The 19164-nt window shown below is 44.1% G+C and overlaps 1 protein-coding gene and 1 long non-coding RNA gene across 2 annotated transcripts in view; one reads left to right on the top strand and one right to left on the bottom strand.

Moving 5' to 3' along the window:
• LOC126236325 (uncharacterized) overlaps positions 1-11329 on the top strand; it is an 88798-nt gene extending 77469 nt beyond the window's left edge. The window contains exon 3 of the long non-coding RNA XR_007544894.1: positions 11127-11329. This is a non-coding gene — a long non-coding RNA (uncharacterized LOC126236325). The remainder of the gene's footprint in view (positions 1-11126) is intronic.
• Positions 11259-19164, bottom strand: part of LOC126236324 (ER membrane protein complex subunit 4) — a 60861-nt gene continuing 52955 nt past the window's right edge. Inside the window, exon 4 of the mRNA XM_049945540.1 lies at positions 11259-11535. Within this exon, the coding sequence (XP_049801497.1) occupies positions 11339-11535 (197 nt within the window). The 3' untranslated portion in view covers positions 11259-11338. The remainder of the gene's footprint in view (positions 11536-19164) is intronic.

Here is a 19164-nt window from a genome sequence, read left to right as displayed (position 1 = left end):
TGCTCTAAGGTCAATCGGTAAGGGATACTCTGCTGGTCAAATGTTTTGTGGTGTAATGAATCTACTATCACCACCAATGAAATTCTCAAAATATAACTCGGTTGTTGGATCCTGTGTTGAAGATCTTGCCCAAGAATCCATGAAGCAGTGGAGGAAATTCCAGATGTTCAGAATCCTGGACCTGACTGTCGCACGAGATGGTACGTGGCAGAAGTGCGGGCACACTTCACATAATGGGGTAATAACGGCATCAAGTGCTGATACTACAAAAGTTATAGATGTTGTAATTAAATCCAAGCACTGTAGGTGTCCTAAAAGAGTGAAGGATGAGCATGCAGAAATCTGTCGAAGTAATTACAGTGGGTTTAGTGGGGCCATGGAAGCTTCCAGGGTGAAAGACATTTTCAGTCGCTCTCTTCTGTGGTACAAGGTCAGATACCTACAGTTCCTGGGTGATGGTGATTCGAAGTCTTTCGCTGCTGTATCTGAGCTGAGACCCTATGGAAATGATGTTACCATTACTACACAGGAGTGCATAGGTCACGTTCAGAAACGTATCGACTGAAGACCACAATGAAAGGCCAAGTACTCAGTGATGGAAAACCTTTGGGTGGAGCTAAAAGATTGACAGACAAGGTAATCAACATATTGCAGAGAGACTATGGACTGGCAATACGACAAAATACTCACAGTGTTGATGCCAATGGAAAAGGCTGTGATGGCACTTTACTACCACACCTTATCGACTGACGAGGAACCACTACATGGACTATGCCCACAGGGGCCCAATTCCTGGTGCAAGTACAACAAATATCAGGGATCTGAACGTGTGTACAAGCATCATCACAGTCTACCAGAAACTGTCATGAAGGCTATAAAACCAATTTTCAGAAATCTTTCTGCAACTCAACTTTTGAAGAAATGTCTCCATGGAACACACAAAATCAAAATGAGAGAGTGAATAATGTAATTTGGACCAGAGTCCCAAAAAATGTGTTTGTGGAAATTCATACTTTTCATTTTGGAGTATATGATGCCATTGCTACATACAACAAAGGTAGCATTATAAAGTGCAATGTGCTGCAGAAGTTGAATTTGATGCCCGGAAAGTACACGGTGAGTGCAATGATGTCGATAGACAATGAGAGGGAACGGGATGCTGAAAGGAAAGAAAAGGAGTGTGAGAGGCAAGCCAGACAAAGAACGAAAGGTGTGAAAAGAAGGCTAGATGGGGAGACATCTAGTGACAGTGAAAACCCCTCTTATGGTGCTGGACTCCACTAAAATGCTAGTGAAACTTTGAAACTCGTTTTCCACAAGTTCACTTTTTTGCCATATGAGGAACATTTTCAGCTAAACTATTAGAGATAAAGACTTAAAATTTTCAAGGAATGTAAACAGTGCCAATATACACCTTGTATCATAGCCTTTTTGTGATAAATAATTGATAACAGATTTTATTTCAAAGATACTATGCCAAAAAAGTGTCAATTATTTTCAGTGACAAAATAATTAATATCTTCCCAAAAAAAACAACAATAAATTAAAATCCATATGGTACATGGTATTAAATATATGTAATATTATACTGTAAAAGTTTCATCATTCTAGTGTTAATAGTTCATAAGAAAATGTTCCTTACATTTAACATTGGAGATACAGGACGTTCCGGGTCCCCTTAACTAAAAGCCTCCTCGATGTCCAGAAAGATGCAGAGGGCTATTTCTTGAAAGTGAAGTGCTGTCTGCACCCACCCAATGAGCTGTCTCACATGATTTACCTGGTTGATTGCGTATTGGTTTGAATGTAGAGGAGCCCTAGTTAGCCTCTTCTCCCAAATATGTTCACTAACCAGTTTTTTTCAGTGCTTTAAGAATAAAGGAGGGTAGAGTGGATTGGTCTCATCCTTGGCCTTGCTATAATCAGTTCTCCCTGGCTTTGGAATAAAGACAACCTTCACTGCCCTCCGGCATTGGGAATGATTACTGCTGCTAGGCTACCTTGTCATTCACTAAGTGCATCTTTTTAAAATTTGTTGGATGGCTAAGAGGCAGTGGCCTGCGGTCTGAACATATTTCAATACAGTTGTCAGGTGGCTAAGATATTCTTCACTTGTCTTAAAGAAAAAGACATGTCATCCAGGCAGCACAGCCCCATTGTCCCTTTAAGGCATTGAAGCAGGTTGGCAATCTTATTCCGTCAGTCAGTCTTGTCAACCTGTATTTACCCGCAGCCTGTCTGCAATGCACATAGTCGAGAAAGACTAAACTTCTCTCCAGCAATCTAGGGTGTCACCAGTGCACAGCAATGGGTAGACATCATCTTTTGTGATTTTGTTCAGCCATCTGTATTCTGCGCAGAAATGCTTTGTGCCATCCTAGTTCTCAAGTACGCTGGAGAGGAAGAAGAATTCTGAAGGTTCAGTGATGCCATTTTGCAGCATCCCTCCCTGATTATCTGGTGTTTAGCTGGGGAAACCCTGTACTAAGTGCTAGACGACTGGTGGATTATCCCTTGTGTTGATACAGGTGTTCCTTTACCGTGGGCTCTGGTCTGTCTTTTCTCCCCTCCAGATTTAATGGATCACAATTTTTAGTAAACAACTGTGAGCTGCCTCAGAGACTAACTTTATGGACGAGTTGTAGATGCTTGTTTTTGTCAACCACCTACAATGCTTATGATCAGTGCTGGCATATATATATATATATATATATAAGATGATGTGGCTTACCGAACGAAAGCGCTGGTAGGTCGATAGACACACAAACGAACACACACACAAAATTCAAGCTTTCACAACAAACTGTTGCCTCATCAGGAAAGAGGGGAAGGAGAGGGAAAGACGAAAGGATGTGGGTTTTAAGGGAGAGGGTAAGGAGTCATTCCAATCCCGGTAGCGGAAAGACTTACCTTAGGGGGAAAAAAGGACAGGTATACACTCGCACACACACACATATCCATCCACACATATACAGACACAAGCAGACATATTGAAATATGTCTGCTTGTGTCTGTATATATTTATTACAGACACTTCTTTCCTGATGAGGCAACAGTTTGTTGCGAAAGCTTGAATTTTGTGTGTGTGTTTGTTTGTGTGTCTATCGACCTACCAGCGCTTTCGTTCGGTAAGTCACATCATCTTTGTTTTTAGATATATTTTTCCCACGTGGAATGTTTCCCTCTATTTTATATATATATATATATATATATGGTTATTACAAATGATTGAAGCGATTTCGCAGCTCTACAATAACTTTATTATTTGAGATATTTTCAAAATGCTCAAAAAGTTTTTTTAGGCATTCACAAATGTTCGATATGTGCCCTTTTAGTGATTCGGCAGACATCAAGCCGATAATCAAGTTCCTCCCACACTCGGCGCAGCATGTCCCCATCAATGAGTTCGAAAGCATCGTTGATGCGAGCTCGCAGTTCTGGCACGTTTCTTGGTAGAGCAGGTTTAAACACTGAATCTTTCACATAACCCCACAGAAAGAAATCGCATGGGGTTAAGTCAGGAGAGCGTGGAGGCCATGACATGAATTGCTGATCATGATCTCCACCACGACCGATCCATTGGTTTTCCAATCTCCTGTTTAAGAAATGCCGATCATCATGATGGAAGTGCAGTGGAGCACCATCCTGTTGAAAGATGAAGTCGGCGCTATCGGTCTCCAGTTGTGGGCATGAGCCAATTTTCCGCGGGCTATGCGTGAAACTTGCCCGCACGCGTTCAACCGTTTCTTCGCTCACTGCAGGCCGACCCGTTTATTTCCCCTTACAGAGGCATCCAGAAGCTTTAAACTGTGCATACCATTGCCGAATGGAGTAGGCAGTTGGTGGATCTTTGTTGAACTTCGTCCTGAAGTGTCGTTGCACTGTTATGACTGATGTGAGTGCATTTCAAGCACGCTTTCTCGGCTCCTGTCGCCATGTTGTCTCACTGCGCTCTCGAGCGCTCTGACGACAGAAACCTGAAGTGCGGCTTCAGCTGAACAAAACTTTATGAGTTTTTCTACGTATCTGTAGTGTGTCGTGACCATATGTCAATGAATGGAGCTACAGTGAATTTATGAAATCGCTTCAATCATTTGTAATAGCCCTGTGTATATATATATAGAGTGAGTATCTTGATTGATGACAGACTTGTCTTGTCTGACAGTGGCAAACAGTTGGCCAGAGCAATCTTCATGTGTGCATATTCAAGTACCTTCAGCAAATGCAAGCAGTCCCGCGTGAAAACAACATTACGACTACATTCTTATGACAGATTTGGGGAACTGTTTTCTGCAATACGTATTCCTGTTGGCTGGACATATTTTCCATTTGTTACTCCCACAACAATTTCTTACGTATTACAGAACATAATATTCTTTAGCTGGTGACAATAAGCATCCGACATTAAAGAAAGAGAAATTCATGAGTAGACAAGTGTGCAGACAGGTTGGCCATTGATGATAATGACGATGAGATTTCCTAACATTTTGGTGACTGTTGTCCATGGAGAATTTGCATCTGTGGTGGCCCTCATATCCATAGATAATCACATCACTTAGTTTTCCTGAATTTAGTTGCTGGGAGACGCTGGTATCTCTGTATGGCAACAGGAAATGGCTACAGCTTTTTGGGGTCACCACATCCAGCATTGTGCTTTGTCCCACAGGTTGCCTCCCCCCACTCAAGGGCTCACAACTCTTTTCTGAGTACGTTTAGCTACCACACAGCCCCACCCTTTGCAGTACTACTTCCCTTTTTGTTGTTCTGCAAGCCTACACTTCAACTATCCCTTCCCCCCCCCCCCCCCCCTGCCTTTCTATAAGGTGGTCTTTGTGGTGCAGCCCCTGCTTGGACCTGATACATGATTTAGGACCTTAGTTTTCCTTTTCATTTCCAGCACTGTCTACACTTTCTCATTAATAAATACATGGTCTTATTTGTTGAGTTTGACATGCCACTGGTGCTTTTCCAAAGTTTCCAGTGTGGTGTCTGTTCCACTTTTGTGCTTTTCCTCATTAGCTCTCTCTCTCTCTCTCTCTCTCTCTCTCTCTCTCTCTCTCTCTCTCTCTCTCTCTCCTCTCCCAATTAGGTAGTGCATTCCAAACCCAGCCTGGTAGCCTTCCCACTGTGGGGTGAGGGGGGGACGACAGGTCATCAAGTTCCTGCATGGTGCTAGCCCCTGATCATGCAAGGATCACACTGTTGGTGCCTGAGCTGAAACCTCCCCCTGTACACCAAGGAGTATGTTCCCGCTGTGACTGGGGCACAGAGATTACTGACTAGGTAGACATTGCTGAGGCTGTGGGAGGAGTGTAGGGCTAAGCAGCAACAAGCAGAGAAATACATCTCCCCTCCCCCAATATCTGGTTTGTAAGTGAGCAGATGGATATTCTTTTTTTGGCCACAAAGCCTTTATTGTTTGTAGAGACTACAAAGGACAAGTTTGGGAGCCATCTCCATAAGGAAGAGTGGGTCAGTTTTGATTAAAATAGCATACTCTGCCCAATCACAGGCATTGCTTGTTTGGACAAGCTGGATAACATCCTGGTGACTATCACTCCCCATAATAGTCTTAACATGGTTCAAGGCATCGTTTTCCAAGACCACCTCTTGTAGTCTGATGATGAGCTATGCAGCAGCGGAATGTACACTTTGTCTATCATGTCCATGGTGGGCCAAAGAAAAATAGGGTTGTTACTGGGGCCGCCATCTTGGCCTTTGAGGGCAATTCGTTGCCCGAAAAGATCAAGATGATGATATACCAATGTGACTTGAAGCAGTCTGTCTTCCCCCCCCCCCCTCCCCACTTCTAATGTGGGTGTTGCTGAACACCAAATTTAGGGCACCATTTGAAAGGCACAGTCAAGGGCCATCCCGACGGCTTTGTTTCCAGCCGCAAAGACCGACGTCATGCACTTCTGTCACTGCCCGACTCCTCATCCACAACCAGAACTTTACCTTGATGGCCAGTCACTCAATGTGGTGGGTACTTTTCGCTTCTTGGGGCTGGTCTTCAATGCCTGATTGGCGCAGCTTCCCATCACACACATCTACGCAGCTTCCCATCTTTGCCAAGATGCTTGTGACACCTTAGTACACTTCACTGCCTCAGTACCATCACCTGGGGTACAGAACGCATTACCCTTGTGTACCGTCTTGATTATGGGATTCAAGGATATGGTTCAACATCGCCTTCATCATTATGGTCACTGAACCCGATACATCACTGAGGGGTCCGACTTGCAACAGCCTTTCGAATTAGCACTGTGAACAGCATAATCAGAGGCTGGGGTCCCTCTCACTATGGATCAGGTGAACTGGGATCACAATTGCAGTTAGACTACAGTGTCTCTGCTCTGAATTCCAACTTTCCCCACTGTCACATTTTGTCTGGAAGCAATCACGTACATCTCCATGACATGTACTTTGGCCTCGGACCTATCTTGATTTATCCTTTGGAGATTGAAAGATTCAGTTGATCCCATTATGTTTCACCATTTGTTTCTGGCTGTCCTTGATGCATTTTTGGGTTCGTGAGTGGTATAAACTGACGGCTCAATGGTCAATTGACAAAATGGTTTTGCACATGCACCCGCACGCAAGGTGCAGTGAACAACGCTCTCTACCAAATGGATGTGTCTTCACTTCTAGATTCATGGCCATCAAACGAGCCTTTAGCCTCACTTGTTCTTGCACTGGCAAGATGCTTTAATATGCATCATCTTCCTGAGCAGCCATCATCTGTCTGACCTCCATCAAGCTGGATGGCTGTCACCTTTGTTTTGAGCCCTGGACATCTTGGGATCGCACAGAATGAACATGCCGACCATTTGGCAAAGTTAATGAGGTGTCCTCTTGACAGCTACTTTGTAGCAATATCTTAACTTCCCTGACATGCTACCTTTGATGTTAGTGGAGGCCAAAGCACCTGACCTAGTTTTAAGTTTCATCCGCAAATGCGGCTTCTACTCGTCTCTGTGAGGGGGGCACTTTGACCTCACTGACCACCTGAAGGGGCTCCCCTCACCTGCTCTGGCCCGGGGGCCCAAGCAGCCCTTGCTCAGCTATCTAGCCTGGCCCTGCTCCTACCTTTCCCACCCTTTTATTTTTCTTTTATGCTAGCCATTTCAAATGTTTTATCTTTCGTAAAATTTTATCATCTTGTGTGTGCTGCCCTTCTTGGGGTAATCGACGGCAAGTTGGAGTTGATGGAATGCAGAGGGTGCATCTCCTACCGCATACCATGCTCTGGGGACTCCAGCTGCATTCTGGGCAGAATGGCTCGCCCATCTTATCCTCTCTCACTCCTGTCCTACTTCTCCTTGATTTTTTGCTGGTTTATTCTATCTTGTTTACAGTCAGGCTTCTCAGCATTTGCCTTTAGTGCCCTCCTTAGGATTATTCCTGCAACCAACAAAAGGGTGACAGTTGCCTACACTTGACTGGCTTGAGTAGAACTGTTGTAACATGTTGCAGTATACTGGTTGTTGAAATCCCGTCTCCTGTCTCTGCAGTAGCATATAATGAGTCCAAGGTTCCACAGTGACAACATACCAGTGTGGTGTCTCAGTCCTCCAAATGTCTGTTCTGTGAGATGTTGCTTGTACCTTCATTGTTGGTTGGTTGCTGGGTGGTCGAGTGATGGTACTAAAAATCAGTACACCTGTTCAACATTCTTTGTGATTTCCACCCATGGTGTCAGCGTTCATTCATGGCTGTCCCCTCTTGCTTACTCAGTTCAACATTTCTGGCTGCCATAAACGTGGCGTATGAAGTGAGGTTATGGTGGTGGTCTTGCACAACTTCTGAAGGGACAACATTTGGGAGTCATGAATTGCTAGCACCATGTAATCAATTCTTCTGTTGTGACTTCCTATACCAGAAGAGCTTAGTGCAAATCTTCTGTGAATTCTTTCATCAAATGTGAAATTTTGTCATTGATGTTCACTATGTTGCACAGGGCTGTGTTATTTCTCCGTAACATTGAGCTCTGTTGTTCAATTGTTCTTCCACTAAGCAAACATTGCTACTGATTGTTGCTAAAAATTGGCTTCAGTTTGGACTAGAATTTATTCATGTGGGAAACAATGGAAAAAACATTTGAGAGATGTCAGACGGTGGGATTGGAACCCACATCACCTTCCAGTGGTAAAATCATCAGGCTATGCGTGGATAATCCACAAATGGTATACCCTTCACCATGATAATGGAGAGTTTGCTGTATGTTCATTTTTAAACATACTGTAACAGGGTGTATACGGCCCGGGACATCCGGGAAAAACCCGGGAATTTTTTAGAATTCCGGGATTTTTCCATTGTTTTAGATTTCAGTTAAAGTTTTGTAGGTTTGACGTGTAAGATCTGATACGCTGACAAAGAACTTTAGTCCACTACTGCTGAATAATACTGCAGCAATGAAACATAAATCAGAGAATAACATCAAAATAAAAGTTTAGTTGCATAGAAAATGGGTAATTTACACAATGCACAGACCAGTTTGCCGACACTGAAAAGTGTCAAAGGCTTTAGGTCGAAGATTATGCAGTACGTCCGTAACAACTAACGTGCATTCGATGTGCGTGACGTCACAATTGTTTCCATTTCTAACAGATCACCAGAAAATATTACGAATAGTGGCTTGAGATGCGTTACTTTCAAAGTAAATTTCCACGCAAGACGATTTAGGTTATGTGTGAGAATGTGCAGTGAATTTCTTAGATCACAGGGCGTTATAATTCTCATTCAAAACCTAACACTTTGAGGATCAGCCATTTGAAGAATGTCGGGCCCAGAAGATAAGTCATTTATGCTACTATTTAAAATTTTACCGGCACATTCGTATTTGATATGACTTAACGTGTAACACACGTAAAAAAATACCGAGCTTCAAGTTAGTCTTCATATTTAATGTTTTTCTTTCATAGATAAATTATGCAATTGATGGCAAAAAATGTAAGTGACCTTCAAAAATATGTGCATAATGTGTTACTGAGCAATGTCATAAGTCTCTTCATGCCAGAACACTTCGACTTTTCTACGCAACTGATAATCATTATGGCACGATTTTAATTGCCAAATTAGAGCCTGTTAGTAGGCCTACGGACTTCCTATCATTGTAGGACTAATAACAGTGGATGCCAATAGATGATGCAATTCTTGTTCATACATACACATCTACTTACGAGTTAACCGGTGTAGAAACGCACTTTGCTGAGTTGAGCGAGCTCTGCCTACCTTCGTAATGTATGCACCGTGGCCTGTCTTTCTCGTAGGCCTCGTGCTCTGAATAACTGCCATCATTCACTAGCGAGATCACGTGACATGAGCTATGACTGGCTGACAAAAGTGCATCCCTCAACGCAATCTCTATTTTCGGAAGCTACCGTGCTGTAATTTGTAGAATTTGTGTATATACTTTCGCAATACGAAAATAAACTCTGTGTATATTGTCTCGCATCAAACAACTTTCCGAACGCATTGTTTCTCCTGGATTTAGTTTCCTAAAGTGCTGGGACGTCCTCCGCCGGTGTAAGACCTTTACGATTCAAAGGACTGATAGGTTTTACAGCTCCGAGGGAAAGTATACTGTTACTTAACACTGATGTTTTTTCACCCGCTTTATACGTAATTTCATCCGGGAGAAATTGTGTTTTTAACCGGGAAATCTGGGAATTTTTTTTCTTGTCCACATAGACACCCTGTGTAATTACAGCAGTAACTCGAGAGGCACCATAATAAGAAGATGTGACTACAACCACTCAGTCCTGTTAATGAAGGACAATTTTTCGTCTCATGCATTTCTGGATTTGCTTAATATCTGAGTGAATCAGGGTGCTCAAAAATTTTAGCAGTAAGAGAAAAATGTGTGTTCTTGTGATGGTGACCTGAGCCTATTATGGAGAATTTCCTTCTGTGTCAAGAGTGATATTGGATAGTAGTAACATCTTCAACTTTTGTAGTCCTATCTTGCTCAGTTGCATGTAACATTACGGCATATTGATAATTTTTACTTATGGACCGTCTGACAGCAACTGAATAAAACACAATTTTAGTGCTGCCATACGCGTTTCGCCTTTATTAGTAGTAATTCAGTTTGTCAGACATATGGCCTCCACAAGTTCTTTCAAAGGACTGTGAATTGACAAGAGTTGTTATTCATTTAATTTAAAGGCCTCGGGTCCCAGTATGAAACCAATCTCCATGTGCCCCTCTATAACGGACTTGTGCTCATTGAGTGCTGATAAGTTGTATTGCACACCATTCTGTGTGTACTTTGTGGCTCAGCTTCCCACCCACATGTCATCTGTTTGCCCATGTCTATTCCCCTGTGCAGGTGGGCACTCAGGCTGGAACAGCCTGCTGTAGTCAATTACTTCATACTATCTCATAATTTAGACATTGTGTTTTTGCATTTACAAGAAGTGTATGCCACCATTTGACATGACAACATCCTCTCATTTCTCCAGAAATGGGAGAGTGGGGGAATCTTGCAACTTTCATCTGACTATTTTGTCTCTTCAGCTGTTTTATGTTAATACAGCTTTGGAGAACAAAATGCAAACAGACAATGGTCAGCCAATACTTAACTTTCAGAAGGAAAAACTGCAGTATTGCTGCAGATCTCAAACTCAAACAACCTTGCAGCTTGTGACTTTTCTAAACTTCCATTAAACTTCATATTTGCTGTATCTCCTTTTCAACTTCGTTTACTGCACTGTTCCTGCCACTTTCCTCCATCCTTGACATTTTCAGTCCAAAGTGTTTACCAGTATATTATCTTTGACCTTTGAGACACCTCACCTTTGTCCTTACAAAAGGTGGGACACTCCTTCCCTAAAGAATTCCTCTTTCCTCTGTGAGGAAAGAATTAGATGTTCTGAATGCTAAGTATGACTATTTGTTTCTTTAAATATGTGTGTGTTGAGTTTTGCCTCATGAAGAAACCCTTGTATCCAACTGAGTATATTTTAGCTGAAGAAAGTGTTATAGTTAGTGTCAGTGTGTGTTTCTTTTTGAAGCCCTGAATAAGCAAATATGTCACATTTTCCCTACAACTTGCACTTTAAATTGGGTAATAATCAGCCTTATTTTGCCTTGTAACACTACTAAATTGTGTTTTGTTGCAGGTAATGCCTTAAAGGAAAGGAGAGGGGGAGAAGACTGAATTGCAGAGCAAACATTTCTTGCCAACAGAAAGTTCACCTGCAGCCCAGGTCCTCCAAACACTTAGGAGATTATATACATAGATGTATTAACAGTTATCTTTTAGTTGTGTGTTTTAATATTATATACAAATTAAGGATAAATATACACAGAATTTTTACACTTTCATGAGTGTTTATGCAAGATGTATTCCTCCTCCTGAATATTCCATCCGTAATTGAGGTTCCACAAAAGCTAGCCAGTCAGAAGCATGAGATGGTAGCAGTCCCATTGAGTGACACTTGTAAAGTGCCAGAGCAACACTTACTATGTTTCCAAGTAGGTATGCAAATTTTTGCACCACTGCATGATCACCTTCAATCATTTTGAATGCTGGCAAAAGAAAACACAATTTTAGTCCTTTGATGAACATGAAATTTTGATACCTTAACTTTAAAATGAAGGCAAATTGGCTGACTGTGTAATGCTCTGCACCATTAAAGTAAAGGAGGATCATTTAATCACATGCAGTCCAGCTGCAATCTACTGGATTTTGTTTTCAGAAAAAACTGGAGCTCTTACGTACCTCATTTTACAAAACTGCCTCTTTCACTGCAGACTAACCGAATAATTAGTTATCAACTTGTTTAGTGTGTAACAAAATTATCTTTCTTTATATCATAAATATTGCAATGACTAATTTTATTACTTCAAAGTTTCAAACAGTAAACTATAATTTGTATATGAATATTGGAAACATGAATGTAAACATTAAATATATATTTATTTATTACTCAATAGCTGTTGCATGCATCACTTGTTGCTGAATGACAAATATAAAATTATTAACTACTTTTATTATTCACTACTCCAGAGGAGAAACATGGTCTTTATTGTTTCAAAAATGTGTGTTTACATTGCATCAGTGTTCCAGCCAAAAGCTTCAGTTGGTCAAGCTATATAATAAAGTTGTTTCACAAATCTTATTAGTTTATCATTTGTGCTAACCCTAATTTGACTGTGTTAGTCTTGCAGCACAATGTGTACTCCTCTACAAGTTTTGAAAAATGTCTTGCTGCACTCCAGTTCATTTTATGTTTTCCACTTTGTGAAATACCAGTAAGTATGGATACGGGAACGGTGCATGGAAAGCAGTGAGAACCTGACACCATCAAAATATCATCAAGAATCAAAATAAGGCATAGTCCTAATCCAAGGCCTGAAGAACAAAATGCTAATGAATGCAGTTAAAATTTTTCCCTACCAACCATTAGTTGCGTTTATAAGAACGTTACATCAATATGGAATGTTATTAAATTCACAAAATTAATTTTTAAAAGTATACCCACTAGAAGAGTAATATTTTTTATTATTATTTTTATTTTTATTTTTTTTTAATTTTATTTTATTATTATTTTTTTGGCTTTAGGGCGCAAAACTGCTATGGTCATTAGCGCCCGGTCCGTGACTTAGGAAACAGTAAAAAACCGAAAATGGAAATCAGCAGCAATGGGAACGAAACTCAAAAAATTGGAGAAACTTAAAGCAGAAGGAAAGCTTAAAAATCCACTACAGAAAGGGGTTGGTTGTCCCCAAAAAAAGCTTCAAATGACTGACGTCATTTCACTGGCACTAATAAACTCGAGAACGCGATCTGCTGAGCACGTGTCATCTGCTAAAATCGACGATATATCAGGCGACAGCTGTAGACAGGAGCGTAACGGATTAAAATAGGGGCACTCAATTAAAAGGAGTCTTACCGTCCACAGCTGAGAGCAGTGGGGACAGAGTGGGGGAGGATCGCCGCTTAAAAGATGTCGATGGCTAAAAAGACAGTGCCCTATCTGGAGTCTAGTTAAAATTACCTCCTCCCGACGACGCGTTCGGGAGGAAGAGGTCCAAGCACAAGGAAGAGCTTTCACGTCCCACAATTTATTATGGGGAAGTGTCGACCAATGTGCGTGCCATAAAAGAACAACACGACGACATAAAACGCTCCGTAGATCGGAGAAGGGAATCGACTGAATAGCTGGCCGAAGAAGAGAGACTGCAGCCTTGGCTGCAATATCGGCCGCCCCATTTCCACAGATACCAACGTGTCCCGGGAGCCAGAGGAAAGCCACCGAGACGCCCCCCAGGTGGAGCAAGTTCAGACAGTCCTGAATCTGGTGGACCAGAGGGTGGACAGGGTAGAGAGCTTGGAGACTGAGGAGAGAGCTGAGAGAATCTGAGCAGGTAACGTACTGTAGCCGCTGATGGCGGCGGATGTAGTGGACAGCCTGGAGAACAGCGTAAAGCTCCACAGTATAAACCGAACACTAGTCGGGAAGCCGAAAGTGATTTGGGATGTCGCCAACAATATAGGCACTCCTTACACCTAACAATGTTTTCGAGCCATCGGTGTAAATAAATGTGGCTTCCGCCATTTGTGCACATAGAGCAGCAAATACCCGACAATAAACAAGTGAAGGCGTACCATTCTTGGGAAATCGACAAAGGTCACGGAGCAGGCAGATCCGGGGACGGAGCCCAGGCGGTGCTGTACCCCAAGTTGTCAAGAAGGTTTTAGGAAAGCGGAAGGAAAGAGAATGGAGCAGTTGACGGAAGCGGACTCCCGGTGGTAGTAGGGAGGAGGGGCAGCCTGCATACCCTACATCGAAGGAGGCGTCGAAAAAAATGTCATGGGCTGGATTAGCAGGCATGGAAGACAGATGGCTAGTATAACGACTCAGAAGGCCTGCTCGCCGATTGGACAGCGGAGGTTCAGCAGTCTCAGCATAAAGGCTTTCCACAGGGCTGGTGTAAAAAGCTCCAGACACTAAACGTAATCCACGGTGGTGGATAGAGTCGAGACGCCGAAGAATAGACGGCCGAGCAGAGGAGTAGACTATGCTTCCATAGTCCAATTTTGAGCGCACTAAGGCGCGATAGAGGAGAAGGACCGCTCGGTCCGCTTCCCAGGAGGTACCATTCAGGACACGGAGGGTGTTGAGGGATCGCAGACAGCGAGCCGAAAGAGAGGAAATGTGGGAGAACCAGCACAGTTTTCTGTCAAACATAAGACCCAAGATTTTAGCGACGTCTGAAAACGGAAGGTTGACAGGTCCTAGATGTAAGGAAGGTGGAATAAACTCCTTACGTCGCGAAAAATTAACACAAACGGTCTTACTGGGAGAAAAATGGAAGCCGGTTTCGATGCTCCAAGAGTGGAGGCGATCGAGACATCCTTGAAGACGTCGTTCAAGAAGGCTGGTCCGTTGAGAGCTCTAGTAGATCGCAAAATCGTCCACAAAGAGGGAGCCCAAGACATCAGGAAGGAGACAATCCATAATTGGAGTTATGGCAATGGCAAACAGTACAACACTCCGCACGGAGCCCTGGGGTACCCCGTTTTCTTGGGAGAAAGTATGGGAGAGAGTAGTGTTCACCCGCACCCTAAATGTGCGCTCTGCCATAAATTCGTGAAGAAAAAGGGGCAGCCGACCTCGAAAGCCCCAAGAGAACAGTGTGCAGAGGATGCCTGTCCTCCAACAGGTATCGTATGCTCTCTCCAGATCAAAAAATATTGCTACTGTTTGGCGTTTCCGGAGAAAATTGTTCATGATCTAAGTGGAGAGAGCAACAAGACGGTCAACTGCATAATGATGCTTTCGGAAACCGCATTGGGCAGGTGTTAGAAGACTGTGGGATTCCAGCCACCAAGCTAAACGGTAATTCACCATATGCTCCAAAACCTTACAGACACTACTCGTGAGAGAAATGGGGCGATAGCTAGACGGGAGATGTTTGTCCTTCCAGGTTTCGGAACAGGAACGATGATAGCTTCCCGCCATCGTCTGGGAAAAGTACTGTCTGTCCACATTCGATTGTAAAGGCGAAGGAGGTAACGCAGACTATGGGTTGATAAATGCAGCAACATTTGGACGTGGATACCATCCGTCCTGGGGCGGGGGAGCGAGAAGAACAGAGTGCATGTTGGAGTTTCCGCATGGAGAAAACAGTATTATAGCTTTCGTGATTTTGAGAGAAGAAAGCAAGAGGTTGCACTTCCGCTGCACGTTTCTTCGGGAGAAACGCTGGCAGGTAATTTGAAGAGCTCGAAATCTCAGCAAAGTGCTGACCCAATGAGTTAGAAATTGCGACGGGGTCCACTAATGTATCATGCGCGACAGTGAGCCCAGAGACCGGGGAGAAACTAGGCGCGCCTGAGAACCGTCGAAGCCGACTCCAAACTTCCGAGGAGGGAGTGAAGGTGTTAAATGAGCTAATAAAGAATTTCCAGCTTGCCTTCTTGCTATCGCGGATGACGCGACGGCATCGCGCACGAAACTGCTTATAGCGGATACAGTTGGCCAAAGTAGGATGGTGGCGGAAAACGCGAAGAGCACGTCGCTGCTCACGTATTGCGTCACGGCATGCCTCGTTCCACCAAGGAACTGGGGGGCACTGGGGCAATTCGGAGGTTCGTGGTATTGAACGTTCCGCAGTTGTAAGAATAACGTCTGTAATATGTGTGACCTCATCGTCAAAGCTGGGGAAGTGACGGTTATCGAATGTCGCTAGAGACGAAAAAAGTGTCCAATCGGCTTGGACAAACTTCCAGCGTCGCGGGCGCATATATGGCAGTTGAGGTTGCAATTTAAGGACACATGGAAAGTGGTCACTCGAGTGTGTATCATCACGGGCGAACCATTCGAAGCGCTGAGCTAGCGGAACAGTACCGACCGAAAGGTCCAAATGAGATAAATTTGTCCTGGAGGCAGACCAAAATGTAGCGACCCCAGTGTTGAGGCAAACTAGATCCGCTTGGTGGAAGACGTCTAGCAATAGTGAGCCACGTGGACAAGGATGTGGAGATCCCCAAAGCGGGTGGTGGGCATTGAAGTCCCCAACCAGCAAATAGGGGGGTGGAAGCTGACCAAGAAGATGAAGGAGATCAGCTCGTGCCATTGGTGTGGACGATGGAATGTATACAGTACAAAGAAAAAAGTTATATCCAGAAAGGGAAAGACGGACAGCGACAGCTTGGAAGGAAGTGTTTAACGGGATTGGGTGATAATGGAGAGTATCATGGAGAAGAATCACGAGTCCTCCATGGGTTGGAGTGCCTTCAACAGAGGGGAGATCAAATCGGACGGACTGAAAATGGGTGAGAACAAAGCGGTCACGGGGACGCAACTTTGTTTCCTGAAGACAGAAGACGACCGGCGAGTAGGATCGTAAGAGGATTGACTATTCATCCCAACTGGCTCGAATGCCGCGGATATTCCAGTGGATAATGGACATAGGGTGAACAGAAAATGGAGGAATGTGACCAAGGTTCCTGTCAACTCAACGACGGCTCAGAGCTTGCGACCGACATCATGGAATGGCATTCAGCCGAAGGCAGAAGATCCTGATCCATAGGTTGTTCAGGAGCAGCTCCTGCCACCAGCGATTGGCCGGTTGATCGGCCGCCAGCAGTGCGCCTCGGCGACACAGAAGACGGCCAAGGGCGATTTCCGCCAGGTGATGCTGTAGATGGGACATGCCTTGGCGGAGGAGATGAACTGGGTTTCTTTGTAGCCTTCTTGGAAATATGATATTTAGATGGAGGAGGAACCGATGGTTGTGAAGTCGGGGTACGTAAAAAATCTTCACGAGTATGCTCTTTTTTCGAAGTCTTTGTGTCTGACTTTTGGGATCGAGATTTAGCAGAACCCGATTAAGGGTGAACCAGAGAGTGGGCTGGCAAAAGTGGTGAGGTTGAACGGGCTACCTTTGCACTGGCCGATCTGACGACCTTGGCACTAAAGGTGAGGTCGCAAGCCTGTGTGGCCGCCTCCTTTGTTGGCAGAGGAGAAGCAAGGACAGTGCTGTCTGAGGCACGGTGGGTGTCGACTGGCGAATAATTTTCGAGCAGCAAAGGTCGACACCTTTTCCTTCACTCTGATTTCCTGGATGAGCTTTTCATCCTTAAAAACGAGGCAATCTCGAGAGGAAGCAGCGGGGTCACCCATACAGTTGATGCAGCGAGGGGATGGAGGTGGACAAGCACCCTCATGGGCATCCTTGCCACACGTAACACATTTGGCCAGATTGGAACAGGACTGGCTGGTGTGATTGAACCGCTGACACCGATAGCAACGCGTAGGGTTTGGGACGTAAGGGTGAACGGAAATTATCTCATAGCCTGCTTTGATTTTCGATGGCAGTTGAACTTTGTCAAATGTCAAGAAGACAGTGAGGGTTGGAATGATGTTCGTGTCAACCCTTTTCATAACTCTATGAACAGCCGTTATGCCCTGGTCAGACAGGTAGTGCTGAATTTCTTCGTCAGACAATCCATCAAGGGAGTGTGTATAAATGACTCAATGTGAGGAATTTAAAGTGTGGTGCGCTTCAACCCGGGCAGAGAAGGTGTGGAGCAGTGAAGTACGCAGCAGTTTTTGTGCCTGGATGGCACTGACTGTTTCCAACAACAGGGTGCCATTCCGTAATCTGGAACAAGACTTTACAGGACCTGCAATTGCGTCGACACCTTTCTGAATAATGAAAGGGTTGACCGTGGAGAAGTCGTGACCTTCGTCAGACCGAGAAACAACAAGGAACTGTGGCAACGATGGAAGAACTGTCTGTGGCTGAGACTCAGTGAACTTACGCTTGTGAGCAGACATAGTGGAAGGTGAGGAAAACATTGCGGAAGATTCCCCCATGATTACCGGCGTCTCCGATGGCGCGCTCCTCCCTTGTGGGGGCCCTCTCTGAGGGCACTCCCGCCTTAGGTGATTGTTCACACCTCAGGTCACACCTCCCGACAAACGGACGGAGGGACCAATCGGCACTTTCGGAAGGTATCAGCTTGGGTTATCACCCCTCCCTGGGCCTGGCCGTTACCAGGGGGTACGTACGTGTCCTACCTGTCTACCCGGGGCAGGGAATTACGCGTTAGCCCGTCACCGGCTACGCACAAAAATGCGTGGGTCGGCCTTCAGACACGCACAGGGAGGAAGAAAGAGAAAGGGAAAAACAAAGAAAGGGAAAGGAAAGAGGAGACGTCTCAAACGCTGCAGCGGAGAAAAGAGTAAAGAGAAGAGGTAAGGAAAGGGAAGGACGAAGGAAGGATAAAGACATACAAGCAGATAAGGCTAAGAATGCGTTACATTTACGAGTGTCCGTCTCCGGACGTAGGCACAAACCATATTCCCAGAGGAGGAGAAAGGGAAGGAAAGAGCCAGAGGTGAGGGGAGGCGGGGCGAAGATGGGGGAGAGGGAAGGATGCGGAAAAGGAAGGTATGCAGCCCGGAAAGGAAGGAGGGCCACATTAGCTCGGGGTCCCGTGCTCGCTACGCACGTATCCACAAAAGAGTTGTGGACCCCCTGGGGGGTAGAGGAGTAATTGTAATATATGCAACTGAACATCTTGACCACCGCATTAGTAGCCTTCAACAAAATACAGAATGTTTTGCTTTGTCCTATCAGAGGTCTGTAACCATGTTTCTGCACAGTCAGTTAAAGAATCAGATGAACATCACTCATGGGCAGAATAACAGTAATGAATGTAAAAACTGTTTCACCATTGGCATAAAACTGGTTGTAGTTGTGAAGATGCTGTTTGCTGCAAACTGATCAAAATAAATGATATATCTTGTAACAATAAGTGTATCAAATTCAGCCAGCATGGCTGAACTGTTCTACCTTCTCCCCATCTAAATACAGAGATATGTCACATTTGTATACTTGTGTTGGAATAAATTTACAAATTTCTTTGCCAAGTTTACTATCTCTTAAGTTTCCTCTAACTTTTAGCAGCTTACAGGCACTGCACGCTGTCTCTCTTTCTGCAACCACCTCTTCTTCCTATTGCTGATAATATTTTTCAATCGATTGTGTAACATGAGTACATATTACTCAAAAGTTTACCCTCAATCAATCATGAAACTGTAGGTATAATTAATCAGAGTGAAGTTCTTGAAAAATTTCAAAACTCAAAACAGTCCCAGCATGATTCCCAACTCTTAGCAAATGTGGAACACACTACTG

This window comes from Schistocerca nitens, chromosome 2 (genome assembly GCF_023898315.1).
Source record: "Schistocerca nitens isolate TAMUIC-IGC-003100 chromosome 2, iqSchNite1.1, whole genome shotgun sequence".
In the NCBI taxonomy this organism is placed as follows: Eukaryota; Metazoa; Arthropoda; class Insecta; order Orthoptera; family Acrididae; genus Schistocerca; species Schistocerca nitens.
The sequence above is the reverse complement of the archived record's forward strand: the minus strand, read 5'-3'. Positions and strand labels throughout refer to the sequence as shown.